Source organism: Phacochoerus africanus, chromosome 2, assembly GCF_016906955.1.
Source record: "Phacochoerus africanus isolate WHEZ1 chromosome 2, ROS_Pafr_v1, whole genome shotgun sequence".
Classification (NCBI taxonomy): Eukaryota; Metazoa; Chordata; class Mammalia; order Artiodactyla; family Suidae; genus Phacochoerus; species Phacochoerus africanus.
In genome coordinates, this window is record NC_062545.1 from 190,800,675 (window position 1) to 190,822,677 (window position 22,003).

The 22,003-nt window shown below is 40.5% G+C and overlaps 1 protein-coding gene across 1 annotated transcript in view; it reads left to right on the forward strand.

Moving 5' to 3' along the window:
- DAAM1 (dishevelled associated activator of morphogenesis 1) overlaps nucleotides 1–13,278 on the forward strand; it is a 175,850-nt gene extending 162,572 nt beyond the window's left edge. Inside the window, exons 21-25 of the mRNA XM_047767453.1 lie at nucleotides 538–645; nucleotides 2,518–2,578; nucleotides 5,365–5,496; nucleotides 9,063–9,233; nucleotides 10,544–13,278. Of these exons, the coding sequence (XP_047623409.1) occupies nucleotides 538–645; nucleotides 2,518–2,578; nucleotides 5,365–5,496; nucleotides 9,063–9,233; nucleotides 10,544–10,753 (682 nt within the window). The 3' untranslated portion in view covers nucleotides 10,754–13,278. The remainder of the gene's footprint in view (nucleotides 1–537; nucleotides 646–2,517; nucleotides 2,579–5,364; nucleotides 5,497–9,062; nucleotides 9,234–10,543) is intronic.
- The last annotated feature ends 8,725 nt before the right edge of the window (nucleotides 13,279–22,003 follow it).

Here is a 22,003-nt window from a genome sequence, read left to right on the forward strand (position 1 = left end):
CTTTCTGTCCACCCCTTTGCTGCAGTGGCAAAACAGATGAGTCAGAGGGGGAAAACGTTATCACTGAATCGAAAGAAACCTTAACTGAGAGGTGTCAGTAATTCTCATCAGTGAATTTCAGCCCTGTACTTTCCTCTTTTGTGGATTAAATATCCCTCACTCTCCACCCCGCCCACCCGGCTTGTTATGAGCTCGAAGGGTGGACCTGGTATCTGGGTGGATGTGCTGGCAGTGGTTCAGGTTCATTTCCATCACCCATCGCATTACTCACATTTTGAAAGATCCCCATTACAGGCCAAAAATGTAATCCTTAGCCCCTGCCCTTCCCTTTTCAAGGCTGTGTGCTTCCTTTTGACATCAATTTATGTAAATCCTGTGTAGGCTCTCCTCCTTTTCCCTCGAGAATCTCTACCTTAGAGGAACCTCCACATTCTGAAAGTAATGCAGGACTACAGCATTCTTGTGAGATCAGTCACTTGAATACACCAGTCATATGCAGGTATTAACCATGCTTAATACTCTCTCCTTTAATTGTAGGAATATTACACTTTTGCACTATCTCATAACTATTATGGAAAGTAAATACCCCAAGGTTCTCAATCTAAATGAGGAACTGCGGGACATTCCTCAAGCAGCAAAAGTAAAGTAAGTACTTACAGCCAATTGTTTCAGTTTATTAAATCGCTTGGATTCTACCTTAGCTGCTGAGACAGTACTGCAAGAAGAGGGTCCTTCTGTTTGCTTTCTCCTAAACGTACATGAAATGAAGCTTGAATCATATGCAAATAACTCAGATGCGTTACACGGTTTGGAATATATGGTCGACTCTTGAACGAGAGGGTCAAGGGTGCCAATTCACATCCCCGACCCCTACTGTACAGTTGACAATCCAGCATCCAACTTCATTGTGGACTCTTGCTGTACAGAGTTCACCAGATTCAGGGTTCCACATCTGAGGAGTCAGTCAACCACAGATCATGTAGCACTGTAGTACATCATTATTGAAAACAATCTGTGTGTAAGTGGACCTGCCCAGTTCTCACCTGTGTTGGTCCAGGGTCAGTGTGTGTTTGGTCTGACTGCTTTGGAATTCTCCTGGATGCAGCCTTTAACTTCCACAGCACCTAATTTTCTGCATTATGAAGAGTATAGGAAAGGAATGTGGTAATTCCACTTGTAATTAGAAAGGGAGGTTCTACTGAAATACCAGAGGGAGCACCCTTGGTTAAATGAGGATGGGTGGGTAAGCACATAGAAAGCCCACAGGTCAGGGCATTGCTAGTAATTCTCCCATGTGCACACACTCCCAGAAACCAAGCAACCTCTTAATGAAGAGCAGTCTTTATGCAAACGAAGGAACTAAAAATAACATGGTAAGGTGCCCAAATTTCCCCACAAACTTCCCCCACAAACTTCATACCACTTTTCAGAGACTGAGGGGCAGGCACCTTCCTTGCTGCTCTTTCTTCTGTACCCCCCACCCCTTAAACATATTCCATCTTTTTGTAGTGATTTTGAAAAGTAGGAGGAGCAGACCAATTTTTTTCCCCTCTGTAGAGTTTGTTAGAAATGTCAGGTAAGACATGAAATTAAAATGTTAAAGTAAATGAAGTATCAGTGAATTTCTTTACAACTTAATTCTCAGGTAATTCACACGTAATCTCTAATGTGTAAAAGCTGTCAAATAGAAAGAATTATGGGAGAAGCCAAGGAAATGTTATCAGTTAAAAAAAGAAGTCAGACTTCCGTCGTGGCTCAGCATAAACAAATCTGACTAGTATCCATGAGGATGCAGTTTGATCCCTGGCCTCGCTCAGTGGGTTAAGGATCCATTGTTGCCATGAGTTGTAGTGTAGGTCACAGACATGGCTTGGATCCTGTGTTCCTATTGCTGTGGCTGTGGTGTAGGCTGGAGGCTAGAGCTCTGATTCAACCCCTAGCCTGGGAACCTCCACATGCTGTGGGTGCGGCCCTAAAAACAAACAAACAAACAAAAAACAATGAAATGGAAACTGGTTAGTACAACTTTAAGAAAAATTATTGTTGATTGAAATGTGGGCCATCACCGTATAATATTCACTGTACACAGCTTTTGTGAAAGCTCATTATAGTAATGAAGAAAGAGTACAATACAAACATGATTGTGGATCAGTTGTTTCCTTGTCCAAAGGGAGCCAGACATGGCAGGGAATTTATTTCCACATATAGTAATTTGCTTAAGTGAGATTTTTATGAGATTGAAACATGAGCTATTTCTGTGCAGTTGGAAGATATTTCTATTCTGCTCTTTTTAGCCTATAAAATATACCTACTGGCTGTGAAAAGCAATAATAATAATACCATACCTAAATTCCCTAAGTTTAAAATGTTGCTGCCTCTGAGATCTCAATACTGAAGGGAATTTTAAACATTTAAAAATAAACTCATATGGACTTCCAGCATGAAACATTTAAACTCATATTTAAAACAATATATGAAGTCCCATGTTGGTTCCTAAACTGCTGCCGTTTCCCACAGCATGACTGAGCTGGACAAAGAAATAAGCACCTTGAGAAATGGCCTGAAAGCAGTAGAGATGGTGAGTATCTGTTTCTTGTTAGAATCCCCCTTACTAGCTCTCTGCCGGCGATGATGTGCAGTAGAGGATGTGCTGGCTGCCTTGCCATGTGCTGCTGTACTGGTATGCTCGGGATAGAAGTTAAAACACACACACACACACACACACACACAACAGAGAAGCAAAGGCAGCTGTGTTCAGCCTGGTGACACAGGGGCAGCCACCAGGACATCACAGGGGTGTCATGGGAGCAGCAGCTGGGGAACTGGGCTCAGAGTTCCACCCCTTTCCTACCTGTGAGGCAGGACTCGTGATGTGGATTGGGCTAGAGGGACCTTCAGGGTCCTTTCTGACAGATGATGCTCACTCTCAGTAGAGCGGCAGGACTTCGCTATTGTCTTTGACTTGGTCCTTTGGGGAGTATTAGTTGAGCAGACATTTTGGGGAAACCGTCCATTCGTGTGGTGAAGGAGTCACAGCAACTCAGAATCTTGCCCTCTAGCTGTTGCTGTGACCAAGAGCAGTTAGGCCAAGACCTTCACCTCCAGTTAAGTGATGACAGAAGTGCCTTGAGGAGAAGGGAGGGATTTCGGTTAGCCTGAGGCTTGGGGAATGGTGAGAATGGTGGGTACGTGTGTGAGGAAGCTTCTCTTCTGGATGAGATGAACTTTGAGCTGTGGCTTAGGAGGAGGGTGGATGTCCCAGGTATACTGGGGGACCTGGACCCAGGCTCCGTGGAAGGAAAGCAGGTCAGACTGCTGGAGGTTGAGGAGCCGGTGGACTTAACCATGACTGTGAGAGCGCAGTGCCCATGAGTCCTGCATGGGGGCTGCTGCCAGGGTGGAGGCAGGTCGGGGTGAGAAGCCTGGCTCGGGAGAGCAGACAAGCTCTGGTGTGGCACTGGGTGAAGGAGGTCCCTCGCAAATCATTTATCAGTAATGCCGGGAGGACCCTCCTCCTTGCTTGTCATAGTAAAACTGCCATAGAAAGTAAGGTGACTTCATTAAAGACATAGCTCTAATAAAAATTAAAATCACAATGCCTAAGCTTTTCTGGGTTTAATAAGCTTAAGGGCATGTAAGGTTTTCTTTCTTTTTCTTTGAGGAAGGGGAGCGTAGATGGGTCGCTCTTTAAAAAGAACAGGAGAGGAGCTGAGTGAACTCTTTCAATCCTAGCCCCAGGGTGCTGAGATACTGTGAGTGAGTAAGGAGGATGGTCCTTGGCTTTCAGAGGCCAAACTGGATGAGGGCAGTTTTGGGACAAGGCTTGTTTTATCGTCTGCACTCTGATGCTATTTCCTCCTGGTGGAGAGCTTCCTTGAGACTAGCATGGCAGTTAGGACAATCCTAAAGCCTGATAATGGATGCTCTGACCCCTGCATCCAGCTAGTTCAGAGCAAGGCATGAGAGAGGGGTCACAAGAAGTTATATGTCTAGGGGCTTCATTAAAGGTCATTTTGCTGAAATCTCTCCAGATCTGGTCCTGTACACTGTGACACATTCTTCATAGGAAAGGGGGCTACAGAGCCTCCCCCTCCACCTGGCAGCTTAAATGTTCAGAGGAAGGAAATACTGGGGGAGGCAAACTTGAACCTGTCCAAATAGTCACATGTCCCAATGGTGCTTTGCACAAATTGATCAAATTTATTTGGGGGTATTAAGGACAGAATTCTTATGAAATTATACGTTCATGAAACATTTTAAAATTATTTTCACATCTCTGTACCACACATACATACTCTCTTTCCAAAAAATACTAGAACCATGGCAATTTCTTCAGTCTAAGCAAGTGCCATGATTTATAAGTGTTTCCACTTCCTTTATGTCATTTGATTCCCATGGTGATGTATATATTGCCTTCCTTTTATGAGTGAAGGAACTAAGACCCAGGTTACTTGCCATGGATAAAAACCATATCAGTGATAGAGATGAATCAGAACATTTTCCTTGACCTCCACCATCCTGCCAAAGCAGGTATAGAAGAAAATAGAGATTATGTCAATAGGTACACAGAAGAGTTGCTACTGAGACCCTGGAGTCAGGCAGACCTGAGTCCAAATTCTGGCTCTATCACTTATCAGCTACTTGACTTTGAGCAAAGAATTTAAGTCCTCTGAACCTTACTTGATGTGTCTGTTCAATTGGGTACAAAGAGGTTTTGTAGGATTCAATAAGAAGATGCTTCTGGCAATGGTAGAAATTATTATTGAAATCAGACTTGAATAGTCTGTGTTCATCACCATTGGTGATAGAGAATGTGGATAGTCAACAAGACACTAATACTCCTACCTGGCTGTTCACAAAATCCAAATGGTATGGATGAGAAGAATGGTGCCAAACACCACAGCTGAGATTCTGCTGACCTAGATATTACAGTTTAGGAAGTAAGCAGACTTGGCAGAGATGGAAAAAAATCAAGGCGCCAGATTTCTGAGCACAGAGGATCAACAATCAAATGCTCCTGCTTTCAGTAACACACCCTGTGAATCCAATTTGCTCTCTATTATTTAACGTCTATTAATTTCATCTAGATGCTCATCTGCTGACATTCTAAAGCCAGTTTACCAATAATCACGCCAATGAAATACTCAGATGATTGGTTAAATTGCATTTTGCAGCTGTGTGTGCACACATGGGCCTGGCCCTGGCTGGATGGGCGCAAGGGCAGCTGCTCTGTCATAAGATGTTTTACAGCAGTTTTGACATGTTTGCCATTCTGACTTATTAAATCTGAAGTATAAGGAAAACAAGACAAGGTGTGTGTGCACTTGAAGTCTACGTTAACATTGTCCATTTCCTGTGTTTAAGGAGCTGGAATATCAGAAGTCACAGCCCCCTCAGCCTGGAGATAAGTTTGTGTCCGTTGTCAGCCAGTTCATCACAGTCGCCAGCTTCAGCTTCTCTGATGTGGAAGATCTTCTAGCAGAAGCTAAAGAGCTGGTATGTTTCCCCTTGAGCACTGACAGAGCTGGTACTTTCAGATAGTAGACTTTCCTTTCTAGGACCATGATCAATTGAAACACACCCTGTTTGTCTCACTGGCCTGTGTTGCCTTAGGTTAGTAAGACCTTGAAATATCTGAATGGTGTAAAACCAGGAAGTACTTTGATAGTTTCCTCTGGGTGGTTATTGGATCAAAGTAGTTATCTCTGGGAAAGTGAAAAAGTAGGGGATGAAAACTAAGGGCAAAATGAAATGTGAGATCAGGTATGCCCGAGGCCACGTGCTACAGGGACTTGTAAGGAAGATGCTCGCCTGGGATAGAGACTTAGGATGTTCCCTCTTTAAATCTCTAGAACCTATTAAATGGGAGGCACTTTAACTCATAACCTCATTTGTAACGGGGATTATTTTTCATAACACTTTTTAAAAAATGAATTTTGTTGTTGTAAAACTTTCTTTTTTTCTCTTATGGGAAGAGCAAAGTTTTCATTGGCAAATAGCCAACACCTGGAACATCCCCCTCACCCTATCTCTGTCTCTCCCTGGTTATCTCCTCTTCCAAAATACATACACATTCATATACCCACGCACATGCTCTCATCTCCTTCTCATTGTTAATAAATGACATTAAGCTGCTACACAGCCTATTACTGAATTTCTCCACACCACCTGTCTCTCAGTCACAACAATTCTTTGGTTTGTTGTTGTTGTTGTTTTGTTTTCCTTTTTTCTCTTCTCCCACACCTATGGCATATGGAAGTTCCCAGGCCAAGGGACTAATCAGAGCTGCAGATACTGCAACCTACACACCACAGTTCGCAGCAACTCTGGATCCTTAACACACTGAGTGAGGCCGGGGATCATGGATACTAGTCAGGTTCTTAACCCACTGAACCACAATGGCAACTCCTGCAACAACACTCTTTTGCTTTAACTTGAATCTTTCCCTGGAAACTTGAGGAATGGATCCCATTTTTCTGTGGTCCCATATTCAGTTGTAGATATGGATAACACACATACTGGTTAAAGTTCATAAGGAGACCGTGTTAAGGTATGCTAGCTAGTCTCAACATGAAACCCCACCTGCAGTATTATTAAAGGAAATGGAAGACAAGATATGCTTGCATAACTGCTGTTAGAGGTCAAACCTCTGATTGAAATCAGTAAACTGATGTCAGCACCCACTGCTATGATACCCACCCCCACAAACCAGGCAGAATGGTACCTACTCCATCAAGGGCTCAAACATTTTCGTAAGAATCAGTTGAATAGTTAATTTTTTATTTACACGCACACCTACATTTTTATTATTTTCGTGTGGGAACTTTAGTCAGGAACTAGTTTTCTTCAGATTTCTAAGACTAAAATATACATGCCTTCATCATCACTAGAATTCCTATATAAAAAGATCATTCAGGATGGCTTGAAGTACATGAACTTGAGTGTTTCAGAAACTCAAGTTGTAAGCCATCTATTGCTGTTTTGTTCATACCAAAATTTTTCGAAAAAATCATGAAGCAAGCTGGAGCACTGTGTGGTCTGTGAAGAATGTTGTATTTTTCCCTAAAGAGCTCTAGTTTCTAATAAATATTTCCAAATAAGTAAAAGATTGAGACTGTCTCAGTGAAGAGAAAAATGGTAAGAGAACATTATAAATTTAAATATATGAAATAATTTTATTTATATAAAACAATTGAAAATTGCCTTATTTAAGAATATTGACAATATATCCTTTACATAGATGCTATTGCTGAAATGTCAGAAAAACTTTGCTATAATAAAGTAAGTCAAGAAAAATAAAAGCAATTAGGAACTCATGGGTTGGAGAGCACTGTATAAATACTTCATGGTCTAATTGTGAGGAAAATGAAAAGAGTCGAAAATTTTTAAGTAGTTGATTAGGCCTAAGGAATGAAAATTTGACCTTGAAGCTAGAAATACCATCCATTGTACCTTAGGAGTAATAGCATTAGATCCTTCAGAAGGAGATATAGTTCTAAAAAGCAATTTGACTGGCACTGAACATTGTTAATAACACTAAGACACTTGTAAGCACACTATCTTGAGTTATAAAGATAACTACCAAAAGAACTAAAAATGATGAGATCCTGCTGTGTAGCACTGGGAACTACATCTAGTCACTTATGATGGAGCATGATAATGTGAAAAAGGAATGTATATGTATATGTGTGACTGGGTCACCTTGCTGTGCAGAATATTGACAGAACACTGTAAATCAGCTATAATGGAAAAAGAAAAGAAAAAAGAAACATGGAAATGGTAAAGCTAAAAAGGCAGGCTATGCTATTTGGCATTTGCAGCAACATGGATGGACCTAGAAATTATCATACTAAGGGTTAGTCAGACAGTGAGAGACAAACATCCTATGATGTTGCTTATATGTAGAATCTTTAAAAAGGATACAAATGAACAGAAACAGACTCACAGACTCTGAAAAACTTATGGTTACCAAAGGGGACAGGTGGGGTAAGGGAGAAGGGTGACTGGAGGTTTGCCATGGAAATGTTCTAAAATTAGTTTGTGATGATGGTTTTACAACTCTATAAATAAAATTCACTGAATTATTAAAAAAAACTAAAAAGACAGGCTATTTCATTACCAAATGCATTTTTAAATTTAATCTTTAAAAATTCTCCCTTAAGGAGTTCCCATCATGGCTCAGTGGTTAACGAATCCGACTAGGAACCATGAAGTTGCGGGTTCAATCCCTGGCCTTGCTCAGTGGGTTAAGGATCTGGCGTTGCTGTGAGCTGTGGTGTAAGTTGCAGAAGCAGCTCGAATCCCGTGTTGCTGTGGCTCTGGCGTAGGCCGGTGGCTACAGCTCCAATTAGACCCCTAGCCTGGGAACCTCCATATGCCACAGAAGGAGCCCTAGAAAAGGCAAAAAGACAAAAAAAAAAAATTCTCCCTTAATATTTTGCATTTTAGCTGTTTTTTAAAAAGACTTGCCTTGAAAGGGGTTTTAAAACAAAGGATTTGGAATAAAACTCTATTCTCAGTCATGGATTTTGGGTTGTATTAATGATTCCATAATTGGTTATTTTCTAATCGAGACCCAGGAAATATAGTAATACCAGCATTATTTACGATTAGGAAAAACAACTAAGAAACAATGTATCCCATTTGCTTTTGATATTAACCATATGGCACCGATGAGTGATATTAAAGTACTTCAAAGAAAAGTTAAAAGTACAAAGTTCCCTTACCCCTGCTGAGTTTGCCATTAGTTTTATGTCCTTAGTGCTCTGCCCTACCATATTCTGCTTTCTTGTTTTTACTACTGTTTTAGTCAATAAAAAGTCATAGGATATAATCATAGGTGTTAAGCTGAAATGAGGTGGACAAGAATCAATGGTCTCCAAAGTCAAGGAGTATTAAATTTCCTCCTTTAGAAATGAGAGTCATGTTCTACAACCAGAGATAAATCCCGTGCCCTATATTTGACTCAATTTGAGCTTTAGCTCCTCTAGAGAGATTTATATTTGTTTGATCAGGGCATTCCCATGGAACACTGAACTTCGTAAAACCTTCTTTTTTTCCAGTTTACTAAAGCAGTGAAACACTTTGGAGAAGAGGCTGGCAAAATACAGCCAGATGAGTTCTTTGGCATTTTTGATCAGTTTCTTCAAGCTGTATCAGAAGCCAAACAAGAGAATGAAAACATGAGAAAGAAGAAGGAGGAGGAAGAGCGCCGAGCACGCTTAGAGGCTCAGGTAGGAGGGTTATTAACTGGCCAGTTCCACCTCCTGGATGTTCTGTGACCTCATCTCCTTGGTTTTCAGAAAGCATTCTGATGTGCTGACAAGGCGGGCATCAGAGATACTGCTGGGAGCTTCCATCAGTGGAAAGTTTCTCTTGGGCAATGTGACAGTATATATCTAAAGCCTGAAAAATTACATCCACATCCTGTGATGTGCAGTTCCACTTTTTAGAAATCATTGTAAAGAACTCAATCATCATAAATGTGCATGAAGAGACCAATAGCCTTTATAATAAGCCCTAACCTGGAGACAACCTGGGTATTTACCAACTGGGCATTAGTTAAATGTTGTAATAGCTACATAATGGAATATTTGGCAGTCCTTAAACTTCATGTCTTTAAAGAATAGTTAATGATGTGAGAAAGCTTATTTCTGCATAAAATATCTGTGTGTGTATAAAGTTGTGTTAATGCTGGTGGGATATATCCCCAAAAGGTTCATAATGGTTATCTCTTGATAGAATTAAGGATGATTTTTCTCCCCTGTGTTTATCTGAAGATCTAAATGTTCTATAATGTATGCATATTATTTTGCTTTTCATAAAAATACTCTTGCATACTGGGTTCCAGGCATCCACAGTCAGAAGAGCCTAGGCCTTTGATGTCAGCCGCATGGCCTAGTGAGCTTTGGCTTTAGTCTCTCTATACCATCAAAGCAGCTGATATTTGGGGTCAGTTTAACTGAGATAACTTTCTCATTCCATCATAGAAGAGTGACTAGCCTCAATTCCTTTTTTTAAAAAAACTAGACTATCATGAGTTTTACATAGATTCTAAACAGTGAGAGTGTAATCACAAAGGAGATGGTCAATTTTTTCATTGTTCCTTGTTTTTTGGTTTTTTAGGGCCATACCCACTGCATATAGAGGTTCCCAGGCTAGGGATCAAATCCGAACTGTAGCCACCAGCCTCTGCCACAACCACAGCAACGCAGGATCTGAGCCGCATCTGTGACCTACACCACTGCTCATGGCAATGCCCGATCTTCAACCCACTGAGCAAGGCCAGGGATCGAACCTCTTGGATGCTAGTCAGATTTGTTTCCCCTGAGCCACAACAGGAACTCCTCATTGTTCCTTGCTTCAATGATGAGACCTCACATCCCAACCACCCTCTCTTGTGACATCCAAAAGGGACGGCAGTTGGCAATGAACATGACTCATTGTGACCGAGCCTCGGCCATGTTCCACAGAATTCGTCTCCACTGAACGCAAAATACAGTGTTTTGACACTTCTCTAAGAGGTTGCTTTCCATTTTCACAGCTCAAAGAACAACGTGAAAGGGAACGGAAAATGAGGAAGGCGAAAGAGAACAGTGAGGAGGGCGGAGAGTTTGATGACCTGGTTTCAGCTCTGCGCTCAGGAGAAGTGTTTGACAAAGACCTTTCTAAACTCAAACGGAATCGCAAGCGCATTACCAACCAGATGACAGACAGCAGCCGTGAGAGACCAGTCACAAAACTCAATTTCTAATTTTCCCGGAAAACGTTTTTAGAAAGCTCATTAGCAGCCCTTTGAAGTGACTAGAACTTTTCATTACACTGCCTTGCAATCCAAACAGTGGCAATTTCTCCTTTCATCTGTGAGTGAGTGGATGTATGAATGTGTATGTAAATGTATGTGTGTGTATATATTAAGAAATGTATATAGAAGTCTGAGTGTTGTCTGGAGACCTATATGTTTGGTTAAAAAGAAAAAGAAATCTATGTTTATGTATGTGCTCAGAACCCCTTTGTATATGCATTCATATTGAGTGTGGCTCATCTTCCCCTGAACGACGACTGTTCAGAAGCACAAAACTCTCTCCTGAAAGAGAGAAACAGAGACATTCCCTAGACTAAAAAGAAAAACAAAAGAAAAACAAACAAAAAAGCTTGAGAAATATTTTATGGTTTCCAAGCTTGGTTATTTGGTATACTTGAGATTATTTTCATTGGTGAAACTAGTGTGGGAAAAATATAGATTTAAAATGGTTTTTGATAGTTGACAGTGTGATGCTGGTGCACTGCATCAGTAATTGATCGGACCAGCTTAGAGTGTCTGATGTTCTAATGTGGAGATGCAGTCTGTAAATGTTTGTTGAGAACATCTTGCACACAATCTGCGTTACGGAGTATGTCAATCAGGATGTTTTTTTTAAATGTGTTTAAAACATGGACATCATTTTTTGTTTCCCCCTAATTTCATCAAGTTCTCTGCCAAGCACTCTTGATGATTTCTCTACATTGCTTTTGGAAAGAACACTATTTATCTAAATGCAATCCATGCTCTGGTTAAAGAACAAAATTACCAGAATGCGCTTACTGTCCTAACAATACAGATAGATACACTTTAAAAATAAAATTTCCCACCCAAGACCTAAAAGAAGGAGTTGTCTGAAAAGATAAAAATTTCTTTAATATAGGGTGCCTTTTTTTTTTTTTGACATTTTCTGTTTTGTAGGACAAGCTGCATCTTCTGTAAATATAGGTCTGGACTAAAGAATACTTAGTAAATGCACAAAATGTCAACACCACCAACAGCGATGCCAAGATCTATTTATCTCTAAGTATGTTTGAAGTGGTTTGCTGTTTATATGTTGTCATTTTAAATTGTGTGTCAGTAACGCTACCTGTAAAATTTCAGTCCAAAAGATAAAGCTCTCAGGGAGAAATGAATGAAAACAATGAACATTAGAAAATAAAATATAGATGCTTACCATTAACCTACCAATTCTTAATATCCTTAAGTTATATGATATATAAAGAGGACTGTTACCTTTTTTTTTTTTGCTTTGCTTTATTTATTTGTAGTGGGGGGGTGGGGTGGGGCTAAGAGTCTCTCTTTTCTTTCCATTGATCCTGTTGTGGTTGGGTTTCCTGTGGAGAGAGTAGTTTGTCCTATTGCACTAGAACATTATTTACTCACTAAATTGAGTTTTTCAGTCAATTAACGAATATTTATTAAAACATCTACTATGTGCCAGGCATGGTAGGGCTACAGTGGTAAGCAAGACAGAGCCCCTGCCCCCGAGGAGCTTCCATCCTATTGGGGATGTTAAGGGGTGAACAGAATACCAATGTGTGTGCTGTACAGGAATTGTGCTATTTAAAAATAATTTGTATAAACTATAATGCTTAGTGCAGATGGCAACGTCTCTGCGCTATGTGAAAGCTGTGAAATAGTGCTCTAAGAGTTGGCAAGAGCCCCAGTTTTGTTTTTTTCCCCCTCATTACAAACTTAGCAACTTTCTACACATTAGATGGAAGTGAATGACTCTAGCAAATAAAACAGCCACAAGTACACCGCAGACATCGCACTCCCCCAACTCCTAGGTACCAAGGGCTGCAAGTACACCCCGTTAAAGGTGCAGACAGAGACTTTCCTCAATAAAAGCTTGGAAGTGAGGAGGAGTGGGACATGCTGGTGGGTTAGTCTATTCCTTAACTAAAGTGCCTCTATATATATTCTTTTCTATTTATAGCAGGAGAACTTGATCAGGCTCAAGTTTGGAACTGTACTTTGAAAATGGCTTTGTTTTACAGTTTAAGGAATGGACAAGTGAAGGGAGAGTTGCATAAAAGAGCAAGTTTGTGTCACATGTTCCTCTCACCCTTCTGCATCACCCTCATTTTGATACGGCCTTCCTGGTGGGCCTCCTTTACCATTTCCATTTTGGGTTTCTTTCCCCAAAAGCTGTGTGCAGGTAATTCCACGTGCCATTGTTGAAAACAACCTACTTTTTAGATTGGTGCTGGTGTAAGTAGCCACTTTTCTCTCTTGGGTGTGTATTTTTAAAGTTTTGTTCGTTTGGTTTTTTTTTTTAAATTAATGCCAAAAAGAAAAAGCATTATAATTTGTAAACTTAATTATATGTCTTGTATCTTATTAGCTTAGTAGTTGGAACCACTTAGTCTTTAGGTGCAAGACTGTTGTTATAGTACCAAGAAAAAAATGTTGTATGTGTTATGAGACTGTACATTTTTTTAATAGCAAAATGCAATAAAGAGATGAATTCATTAGGTGTATGTGTATGCTTCTTATGAATTATTAAAACAGAACCATAACAAACTTCTTGGCACTTCCCACTATTAAATTTAAATACTGAAAGTTGTTTACTAAATCAGAAATGATACTTTTTTAACTTGTACAGACTGGACCTAGAAGGGTGTAATTTTCTGCTATGGCAGCTTTCAATATGTCCGCAGACTACCATATGTTACCTCCTCCTGTTAACTCTAACTTTTTTCTGTAACTCTGTATACAGTTACACAGTTTCATGGTGGAGCTACTGTTGAAACTCTTCAACTAGAGATACAGAAAAGAATCTCTTGTCTCTAGAATGGATTTATGGTATCTAGGTCAACATGGGGAACCTCACCTGTTCAGAAGAAGGAATGTGTCTTATGTCCTCTGAAAATCGGGGCCTTCTCTTGGCCCCACATCCCTTTGGCTTCTGGGCCATCCTCAACCCAATCTGAAGTCACGTTGATAACAAATTATCCCAGCGTTGCTCAAGGACCCAAGCACTTTTGCTCTTTGGGATGATGGACTCATGATGTCCTTATAATTTGTGCACCATCTAGTCTAGCCAGTCACTAGACCTAGCACAGTATCCAAGAGCTACTTTGTTCTCCTACACTGGCCTTTGGGGGGGAAAGACCCTTCTACCAGGTAGGCACATTTTATATCCCTCCATTGCGTGTTTATATACTGGAGGATAAGGCTACAAGAGAATCCCCTCAACCCTCAGCTACCCTTGGTGTACTGATAGAAACAAGGAAAAACACGAAACTTTTGGATCATTATGTTTACTTGAATGTCTTCAGTTTTCCCTAGGAAAATCATCACCAAGGGAAATGTGCTTCTCTCAGGGGGAGAAGCTGTTCAAACTCTTCAGGATTTTGTTCCTTTTCTGTAACTTCACATGGGTTTTGTCAGGCCAAAGAATCATCTTTAATAAACCAGTTTGGACAGAATTATTTAAAAGATCACCTGTTAAAAGGGGGAATTTGCTGTTTGTTTACTTTTGATAAGAAACACCACCTGTTACCTATGATACGGAAAACCTAAATGTAGTGCTCCCATCCTTGAACAGCTACTTGATGTTATTTAGTTCCATAAGCACTGGCTTGGAGAACAACTGGATTTCAAGTTAGGGTTCTTCTATCACTACATTGAGATTTATAGTCTGTGTATTGGCTTATATCTCTATTCCCTCTATTAACAGGAACTCTACTGAAGTCTAAAAATGTTTTGAGTCCATAATTAAGAGATGGCTTAAAATCTATAAAATCTTGGGAGTTCCCGTCATGGCGCAGTGGTTAACGAATCCGACTAGGAACCATGAGGTTGTGGGTTCAGTCCCTGCCCTTGCTCAGTGGGTTAACGATCCAGCGTTGCCCTGAGCTGTGGTGTAGGTTGCAGACGCGGCTTGGATCCCGCGTTGATGTGGCTCTGGCGCAGGCCAGAGGCTACAGCTCCGATTCAACCCCTAGCCTGGGAACCTCCATATGCCATGGGAGCGGCCCTAGAAATGGCAGAAAGACAAAAAAAAAAATCTATAAAATCTTTATCTTGGAGAAAGTTTGGAACCCCTGGAGGGAAGGAAGTTTATAAGGATTTTCATATTTTCCATAGCAAAGACCAGTCAGTTGCTTTTCATTTGTCTTGTCCAGAAAATATCAGATCTAACCTTTGGCCTCTTTCCTCACATGCTTTTGTCCATAGCAATCAACTGTGTGTTTCCACGGTAACAAACAAACAACATGAACACAGGATTGCACACTAGGGGGTTTTGACAATGGAGATCATTATTTTAATCAAATCTTGATGTGTTTTTGCTTTTCATGGGAAAGAAAGAAAGGTTCCAAAGTATAATTTTCCCATGTCATTTAAATAAAGCATGTGTTTTCTCTGCTTTGCCTGTGGTTTATTTCACTGGGTGGAGGAAGAAAGGCAATAGTTCTGTACTGATCTTTAGTACCTTCTCCCATTTCATTTACACCCATTATGGTCATGTGAGGACATTTCTGTGGCAAAGGACTCTACAATCCCTTAATGTTCTCGCCCCCATCTTCCCACCCCCGCCTCTAGTGTTAGAGAAGCAGTCCTGACTAGTGAGATTTCAGGGACACTCTGATGCTCCTGGGGTGGGAGAGGTGCCTGGAGAAAGGAGGTGACTGCAATGCTGAGTGATGACTCGGGAAGACAGGACAGGAAGAGAAGGAGGTATCCCTACCAGTTGCTGGCCAGACACTTCCCTACCAAACCATGCAATGCTGCCCTCTTCCTCTGCACACACACCCCTCAGCTAAACTCCCTTCAATAACTTATGGGGCCCTCTGACTGCCCCAGTCTATTCACATCTGGGTGTATTACCAAAAACACTTTGAGACTTCAGCCCAGTCTCTAAAAGCTCAGGATTAACTCTTAGACCAATAGGACCTTATTTCTCAGCTCTTCACTTCAGAAGCTGGGGCAGGGTTGGGGGGTGTGGTGCAGAAATAAAAGGAAGGGCTGGTCACTAGTGAGCTAGTCATGCTTATTAGTCCACCCAGCTCATAAACTTTAGGATTTGCAGATTAAGATAGTTTCTGCAAGGTGACTGTCATCAGGCTCCCGGGAAGAGCCTGCCCCTCCCCTCTCTCCCTTTCTTCCTTCCCCCAAACCAGTTTTGTTAGTTACTTCTCCATCATAAAGGCCACATTATTTGGAATTCTCTTTAAAAGCCTATTACAGAAAACAGTTTTCTCCTTCTGCCTCGAATGTGAGTGATTCGACCCTGAAATGTAGCAGCTGTTGAGTGACCTGACATTTTTATGGCTGGTGAGTTCATACAAGAGCTTGGCCTTCCAAGTCTGCTGGAGGAACAACTAGGACGGGTCATGCCGGCCCTCTGTCACTGAGTTGCTGATAAAGGATTAAGGCAATGGGGAAGGGCACCTCACCACATGCTCTGGAGAAAGGATGGTTCGAAGGCAAGTGGCGTGGACTTTCCTTCACTAGCATTTGGTGCAGGTGACCATGATCACTCCTGGAATGACCCGCAGTTAAAATTAAAACATTAAAGTGCTCCCCACAGAAGACTGCTCACAAGTGTCCTTGCCCCAATTTCTAAGTGACACACTAGAACCTGATCAGTCAGAGTTCCAGAATTGGCTGTGGCCAGCCTACATGAGCTGGCACTGCCGAGAGCTTCCTCAGTGCCTTCACTTCTCTTTTTGGGAAAAGCAGAGCAGCTCTAAAATTTCTCATCACGGGATGCCATGGTCCTGCCTCTGAGGTCCTGGTCCCTGGGTGCTAGGACCTCACTTCAGCCAACTTACTAACTAGAATTAAAGACTGCCCTGATTCCACTATTGAACAGTTGTGCAACTCCTTAGAGAAGAAATGTAAAGAGGTTCATTCCAGGGTTTTGCTTTTTTTTTTTCTTTTTTACCAAGCAACTACAATAACACAGATTTTCAGAATCCTATCAAGGATGTACCAAAACCACATGTGTTCATTTAGTCATAAAATCTATGTATTCCATTGGCATGGATTTTCTCTGTACAAGTTATGGCAAGGCAGAAAGAGGTTGGAAGAGGAGGAAGGAAAAAAAAAAATCAAACCCACTGGATGGGCCCACTGCTCTCTTCACAGGAGTGGCCACAGCTGGAGTGCTGTGTTCTCCCAGACAATGCATTTTAAATGCCATGAAAATGCATCCCATGAGGCAGTTTAAAAACTGGCTCAGAAGAATCCACTGACAAACTTTTGGCTCACAAAACAAATTATGAAGGAGGTATGACAGTTGGCCTCGAATATGTGCAGAGAGAAAATTTATAATATATTTCACCAGAAGGTAGGGCTGCAAACAATGGGTCAAAGTCACCAAAACACTGATTCCACTTTTTCAAACCTGTAGAGAACCTCCAAACTCCTTTAACTAACAGCAGTTGGACAGAATGTCTCATTACAAATGAAATCTACCCATTCTTAGAGGCACTAACATCTCAGACTGAATGACCATCCATCCCATCAGAGATACCATCAGAAGCCCAGGACTAGGAACACATGGAGATTTGGGGGGTATGGCAGCCAGGAAAAGGCACAGAAGCTCTAAGAATTTACTCCATACCTTCTCTTTGCATCTCTTCCATTGGGCTGTTCCTGAGATATATATTTCATAATGAGCCAGCAATCTATCTTCCCACAGGATTGGAGACAAGATGGTAGAGTAGAAGGACTTGAGCTCACCTTCTCTCAAAAAAACCAAAAATCACAACTAACTGCTGAACAATCATCAACAAAAAAGGCTGGAAATTAACAAAAAAAAAGATATTTTACATCCAAAGACAAAGAAGAAACTACAGTGAGATGGTGGGAACTACACATTCCTTTTATAATCAAATCCCATGTCCACCAGGTGGGTGACTCACAAACTGGAAGATAATTGTATCACAGAGGTTCTCCCACAGGAGTGAGAGTGCTGTGCCCCACCTCAGGCTCCCAAGCCTGGAGATTTGGCATTGGGAGGAGGAGTCCCCAGAGCATTTGGCTTTGAAGGCCAGTGGGGCTTGAGGACTGGGGGAAACAGAGACCTCCACTTTCGGATGATGCAAACAAGATTTCACACATACTGGGACTCTACAGGATCCTGGGAAAGACCTACATGTGGGTCTTGGAGGGTCTCCTGGGGAAGCAGGAGTTGGCTGTGGTTCACTATGGGGGCAATAACACTAGTTGCAGAAGCCCCAGGGAATATTCATCAGGGTGAGCATTCCCGAAGGTCCATTGACAGATGAATGGATTCAGAAGATGTGGTACACATATACAATGGAATACTACTCAGCCATAGAAAGAACAAAATAATGCCATTTTTAGCACCATGGATGCAACTAGAGATTATCAGACTAAATGAAGCATAGAAAGACAAATACCATATGATATCACATATATGTAGAATCTAAAATATGGCGCAAATGAACCTATCTACAAAACAGAAACAGATTCACAGACAGAGAACAGGCTCATGGTTGCCAAGGGGAAGTGGGGAGGGAGTGGGGTAGATTGGGAGTTTGGAGTTAGTAGATAAAACTATTACATTTAGAATGGAAAAGCAAAGACATCCTGCTTTATAGTGCAGGGAAATAAACCCAGTCTCTTGGGATAGATCATGATGGAAGATAATATAAGAAAGGGAAGTATCTCTACGTATGACTGGGTCACTCTGCTGTATAGCAGAAATTGGCACAACACTGTAAATCAGCTATACTTTAATAAAAATGAATTTTTAAAAAATGAGGCACAGACTGAGAAGACACAAGAAATGTTTAACAAAGACCTAGAAGATTTAAAGAACATAGATGAACAATACAATAACTGAAAGAAAAAATACACTAGAAGGAATCAACAGCAGAAAAGTTAAGGCAGAAGAATAAATAAAAGTGAGCTGGAAATGAGATTGGTGGAAATCACTTCTGCAGAACAGAATAAAGAAAAAAGAATGAAAAGAAATGATGACTGTCTAAAGACCACTGGGGCAACAATAAATGTACCAACATTTGCATTATAGGGGTTCCGGAAGGAGAAGAGAGAAAGGGCTGGAGAAAATATTTGATGTGATAACAGCCTAAAATTTCCCTAACATGGTAAATGAAACATTCATTCAAGCCCAGGACTCTCAGAGAGTCCCATACTGAATAAACCCAAGGAGGAACATGCCAGGACACATACTGATCAACCTGACAAAAATTAAAGACAAAGAGAAAATTTTAAAAGCAACTAGAGAATATCAACAAATAACATATAGGAGAAATCATATAAGGTTATCAGCTGATTTTTCAGAAGAAACTCTGCAGGTCAGAAAAGAGTGGCACAATATACTTAAAGTGATGAAAGAGGAAAAAACTACAACCCAAAATACACTATCCAGCAAGGCTCTCATTTGATGGAGAACTCAAAACTTCACAGACAAAAATACACTACCCAGCAAGGCTTCAGATTTGATGGAGAAATCAAAACTTCACAGACAAGAAAAAGCTAAGAGCATTCAACACGATCAAACCAGCTTTACAACAAATGCTAAAAGGAATTTCTCTATGTGTAAAAGAAAAGGTCATGACTAGAAACAAGAAAATTACAAATGAGAATACTCACCAGTAAAGGCAAAAATAGAGTAAAGGTAGAAAATCATCTACACACAAATATGGTATCAAAGCTAGAAATTGATGGGGTTCCTGTCATGTCACATCAGAAATGAATCCAACTAGGAACGTTGAGGTTGAGGGTTTGATCCCTGGCCTTTCTCAGTGGGTAAGGATCTTGTGTTGCTGTGAGCTGTAGTGTAGGTTGCAGACACAGCTGCGATCTGATGTTGCTGTGGCATAGGCTGGAAGCTGTAGCTCCAATTGGACCCCTAGCTTGGGAACCTCCATATGCCATGGGCATGGCCCTAAAAAGCAAACAAAACAAAACAAAAACTGCTATATCAAAACTTTATGGTAACCACAAACCAAAAATCTCAACAGATACACAAAAAGAGAAAGCAATCAAACACAACACTAAAGGTAGTCAACAAATCACAAGAGAAGAGAGCAAAAGAAGAAAGGAAGAATGAAGACCCACAAAAAAAATACAAAACAATTCATAAAATAACAATAAGAACATGCAAATTGATAATCATGTTAAATTTAAATGGTTTAAATACTCCAAACCAAAAGACATAGATTAAATGAATGGATACAAAAACAGAAGCATATATATGTGGTCTACTAGAGAAAATATTAAAAGCAACTAGAAAAAATCAACAAATAACATACAATCAGATCTAGGGACAAATAAAGACTGTAAGTGAGTGGATGGAAATAGGTATTCCATGCAAATGGAAAACAAAAGAAAGGTGGAGCAGCAATACTCATATCAGACAAAATAGACTTTAAGGACTGTCACAAGAACCCATTAAACTAATTAAACCTAAAAAGCTTTTGCACAGCAAAGGAAGCCATTAAACAAATGAAAAGACAATCCACAGAATGGGAGAAAACTTTGCAAATGATGCAACAGGCCTAACCTTGAAAATATTTAAACAACTCATACAACTCAACAGCAAAAATCAAATAACCCAACTGAAAAATAGGCAGAAGACCTAAACAGACATTTCTCTGAAGAAGACACATGGATGGCCAAGAGACACACGAAAAAATGCTCAACATCAGTAATTATTACAGAAATTCAAATCAAAACTACAATGAGGTACCACCTCACACCAGACAGAAGGGCCATCATTAGTAAGTCTATAAATAACAAATGCTGGAGAGGGTGTGGAGAAAAGGGTAGCCTCCTTCATTGTTGGTGGGAATGTAAATTGGTACAACCATTACATAAAACAATATGGAAGTATCTCAGAAAACTAAATATAGTACAACCACATGATCCAGCAATCCCACACCTGGGCATATATCCAGACAAAACTTTCATCGAAAAAGATACATGGACCCATATGTTCATCACAGTGCTGTTCAAAATAGCCAAGACATGGAAACACTCTAAATGTCCATTGACAGATGAACGGATTAAGAAGATGTGGTACATATACACGATGGAATACTATTTAGTCATTAAAAAGGACAAAATGCAGCAACATGGATGGCACTAGAGACTCTCATACTAAGTGAAGTAAGTCAGAAAGAGAAAGAAAAACACCATATGATATAACTTATATGCAGAATCTAAAATATGGCACAAATGAACCTATCTACAAAACAGAAAAAGATCATGGGCATGATGGGCAGACTTCTGTTTGTCAGGAAGGAGGGGGAAGAGGGAGACTGTCAGGAAGCTTGGGGTTGGTGGATGCAGACTGTTACACCTGGAATGGATGGGTGATGGGGTCCTGCTGTGCAGCACAGGAACTGTATCCAGTCTCTTGGGTAAGAACCTGATGGAAAATAGAAAAAAAAAATGGCTGTGTATGTGTGGCTGGATCACTTTGCTGTACAGAAGAAATTGAAGGAACATTGTAAATCAATTATAATTTAATAAAAACTTTAAAGACTGTCACAAGAGACAAAATACACTACACAATGATCAAGGGATCAATACAAGAAGATATAACAATTATAATTACACATGCACCCAACATAGGAGCATCTCAATAAATAACAATTATAATTACATATGCACCCAACATAGGAGCATCTCAATAAATAAGGCAAGTGCTAACACCCATAAAAGGACCTTAACACTCCAGTTATGTCAATGGAGAAGTCATCCAGACAGAAAATCAATAAGGAAACACAGGTCTTAAATGATACATTAGACCAGATGAACTTACTTGATATTTATAGAACATTCCATCCAAAAGCAGAAGAATACACATTCTTCTCAACTGCACATAGAACCTTTTCCAGGATATATCACATACTGGACCACAAAGCAAGCCCAGTAGATTAACAAAGGCTGAAATCATAACAAGCATTTTTTCTGACCACGATGCCATGAGATTACAGATGAACAACAAGATGGAGTTCCCTGGTGGCATAGTGGTTAAGGATCCAGTGTTGTCACTGCTGTGGCTTAGGAACTTCCACATACCACTGGTTCAGCCAAAGGAAAAAAAAATCCCAAATCCACTATTAGAAAAAAATTAAAAAACACAAACACCTGGAGGCTAATCAAGATGCCACTAAAAGACAAATGAATCATTGAATAAATCAAAGAGGAAACCAAATAGCTAGAGACAAATGACAATGAAAACAC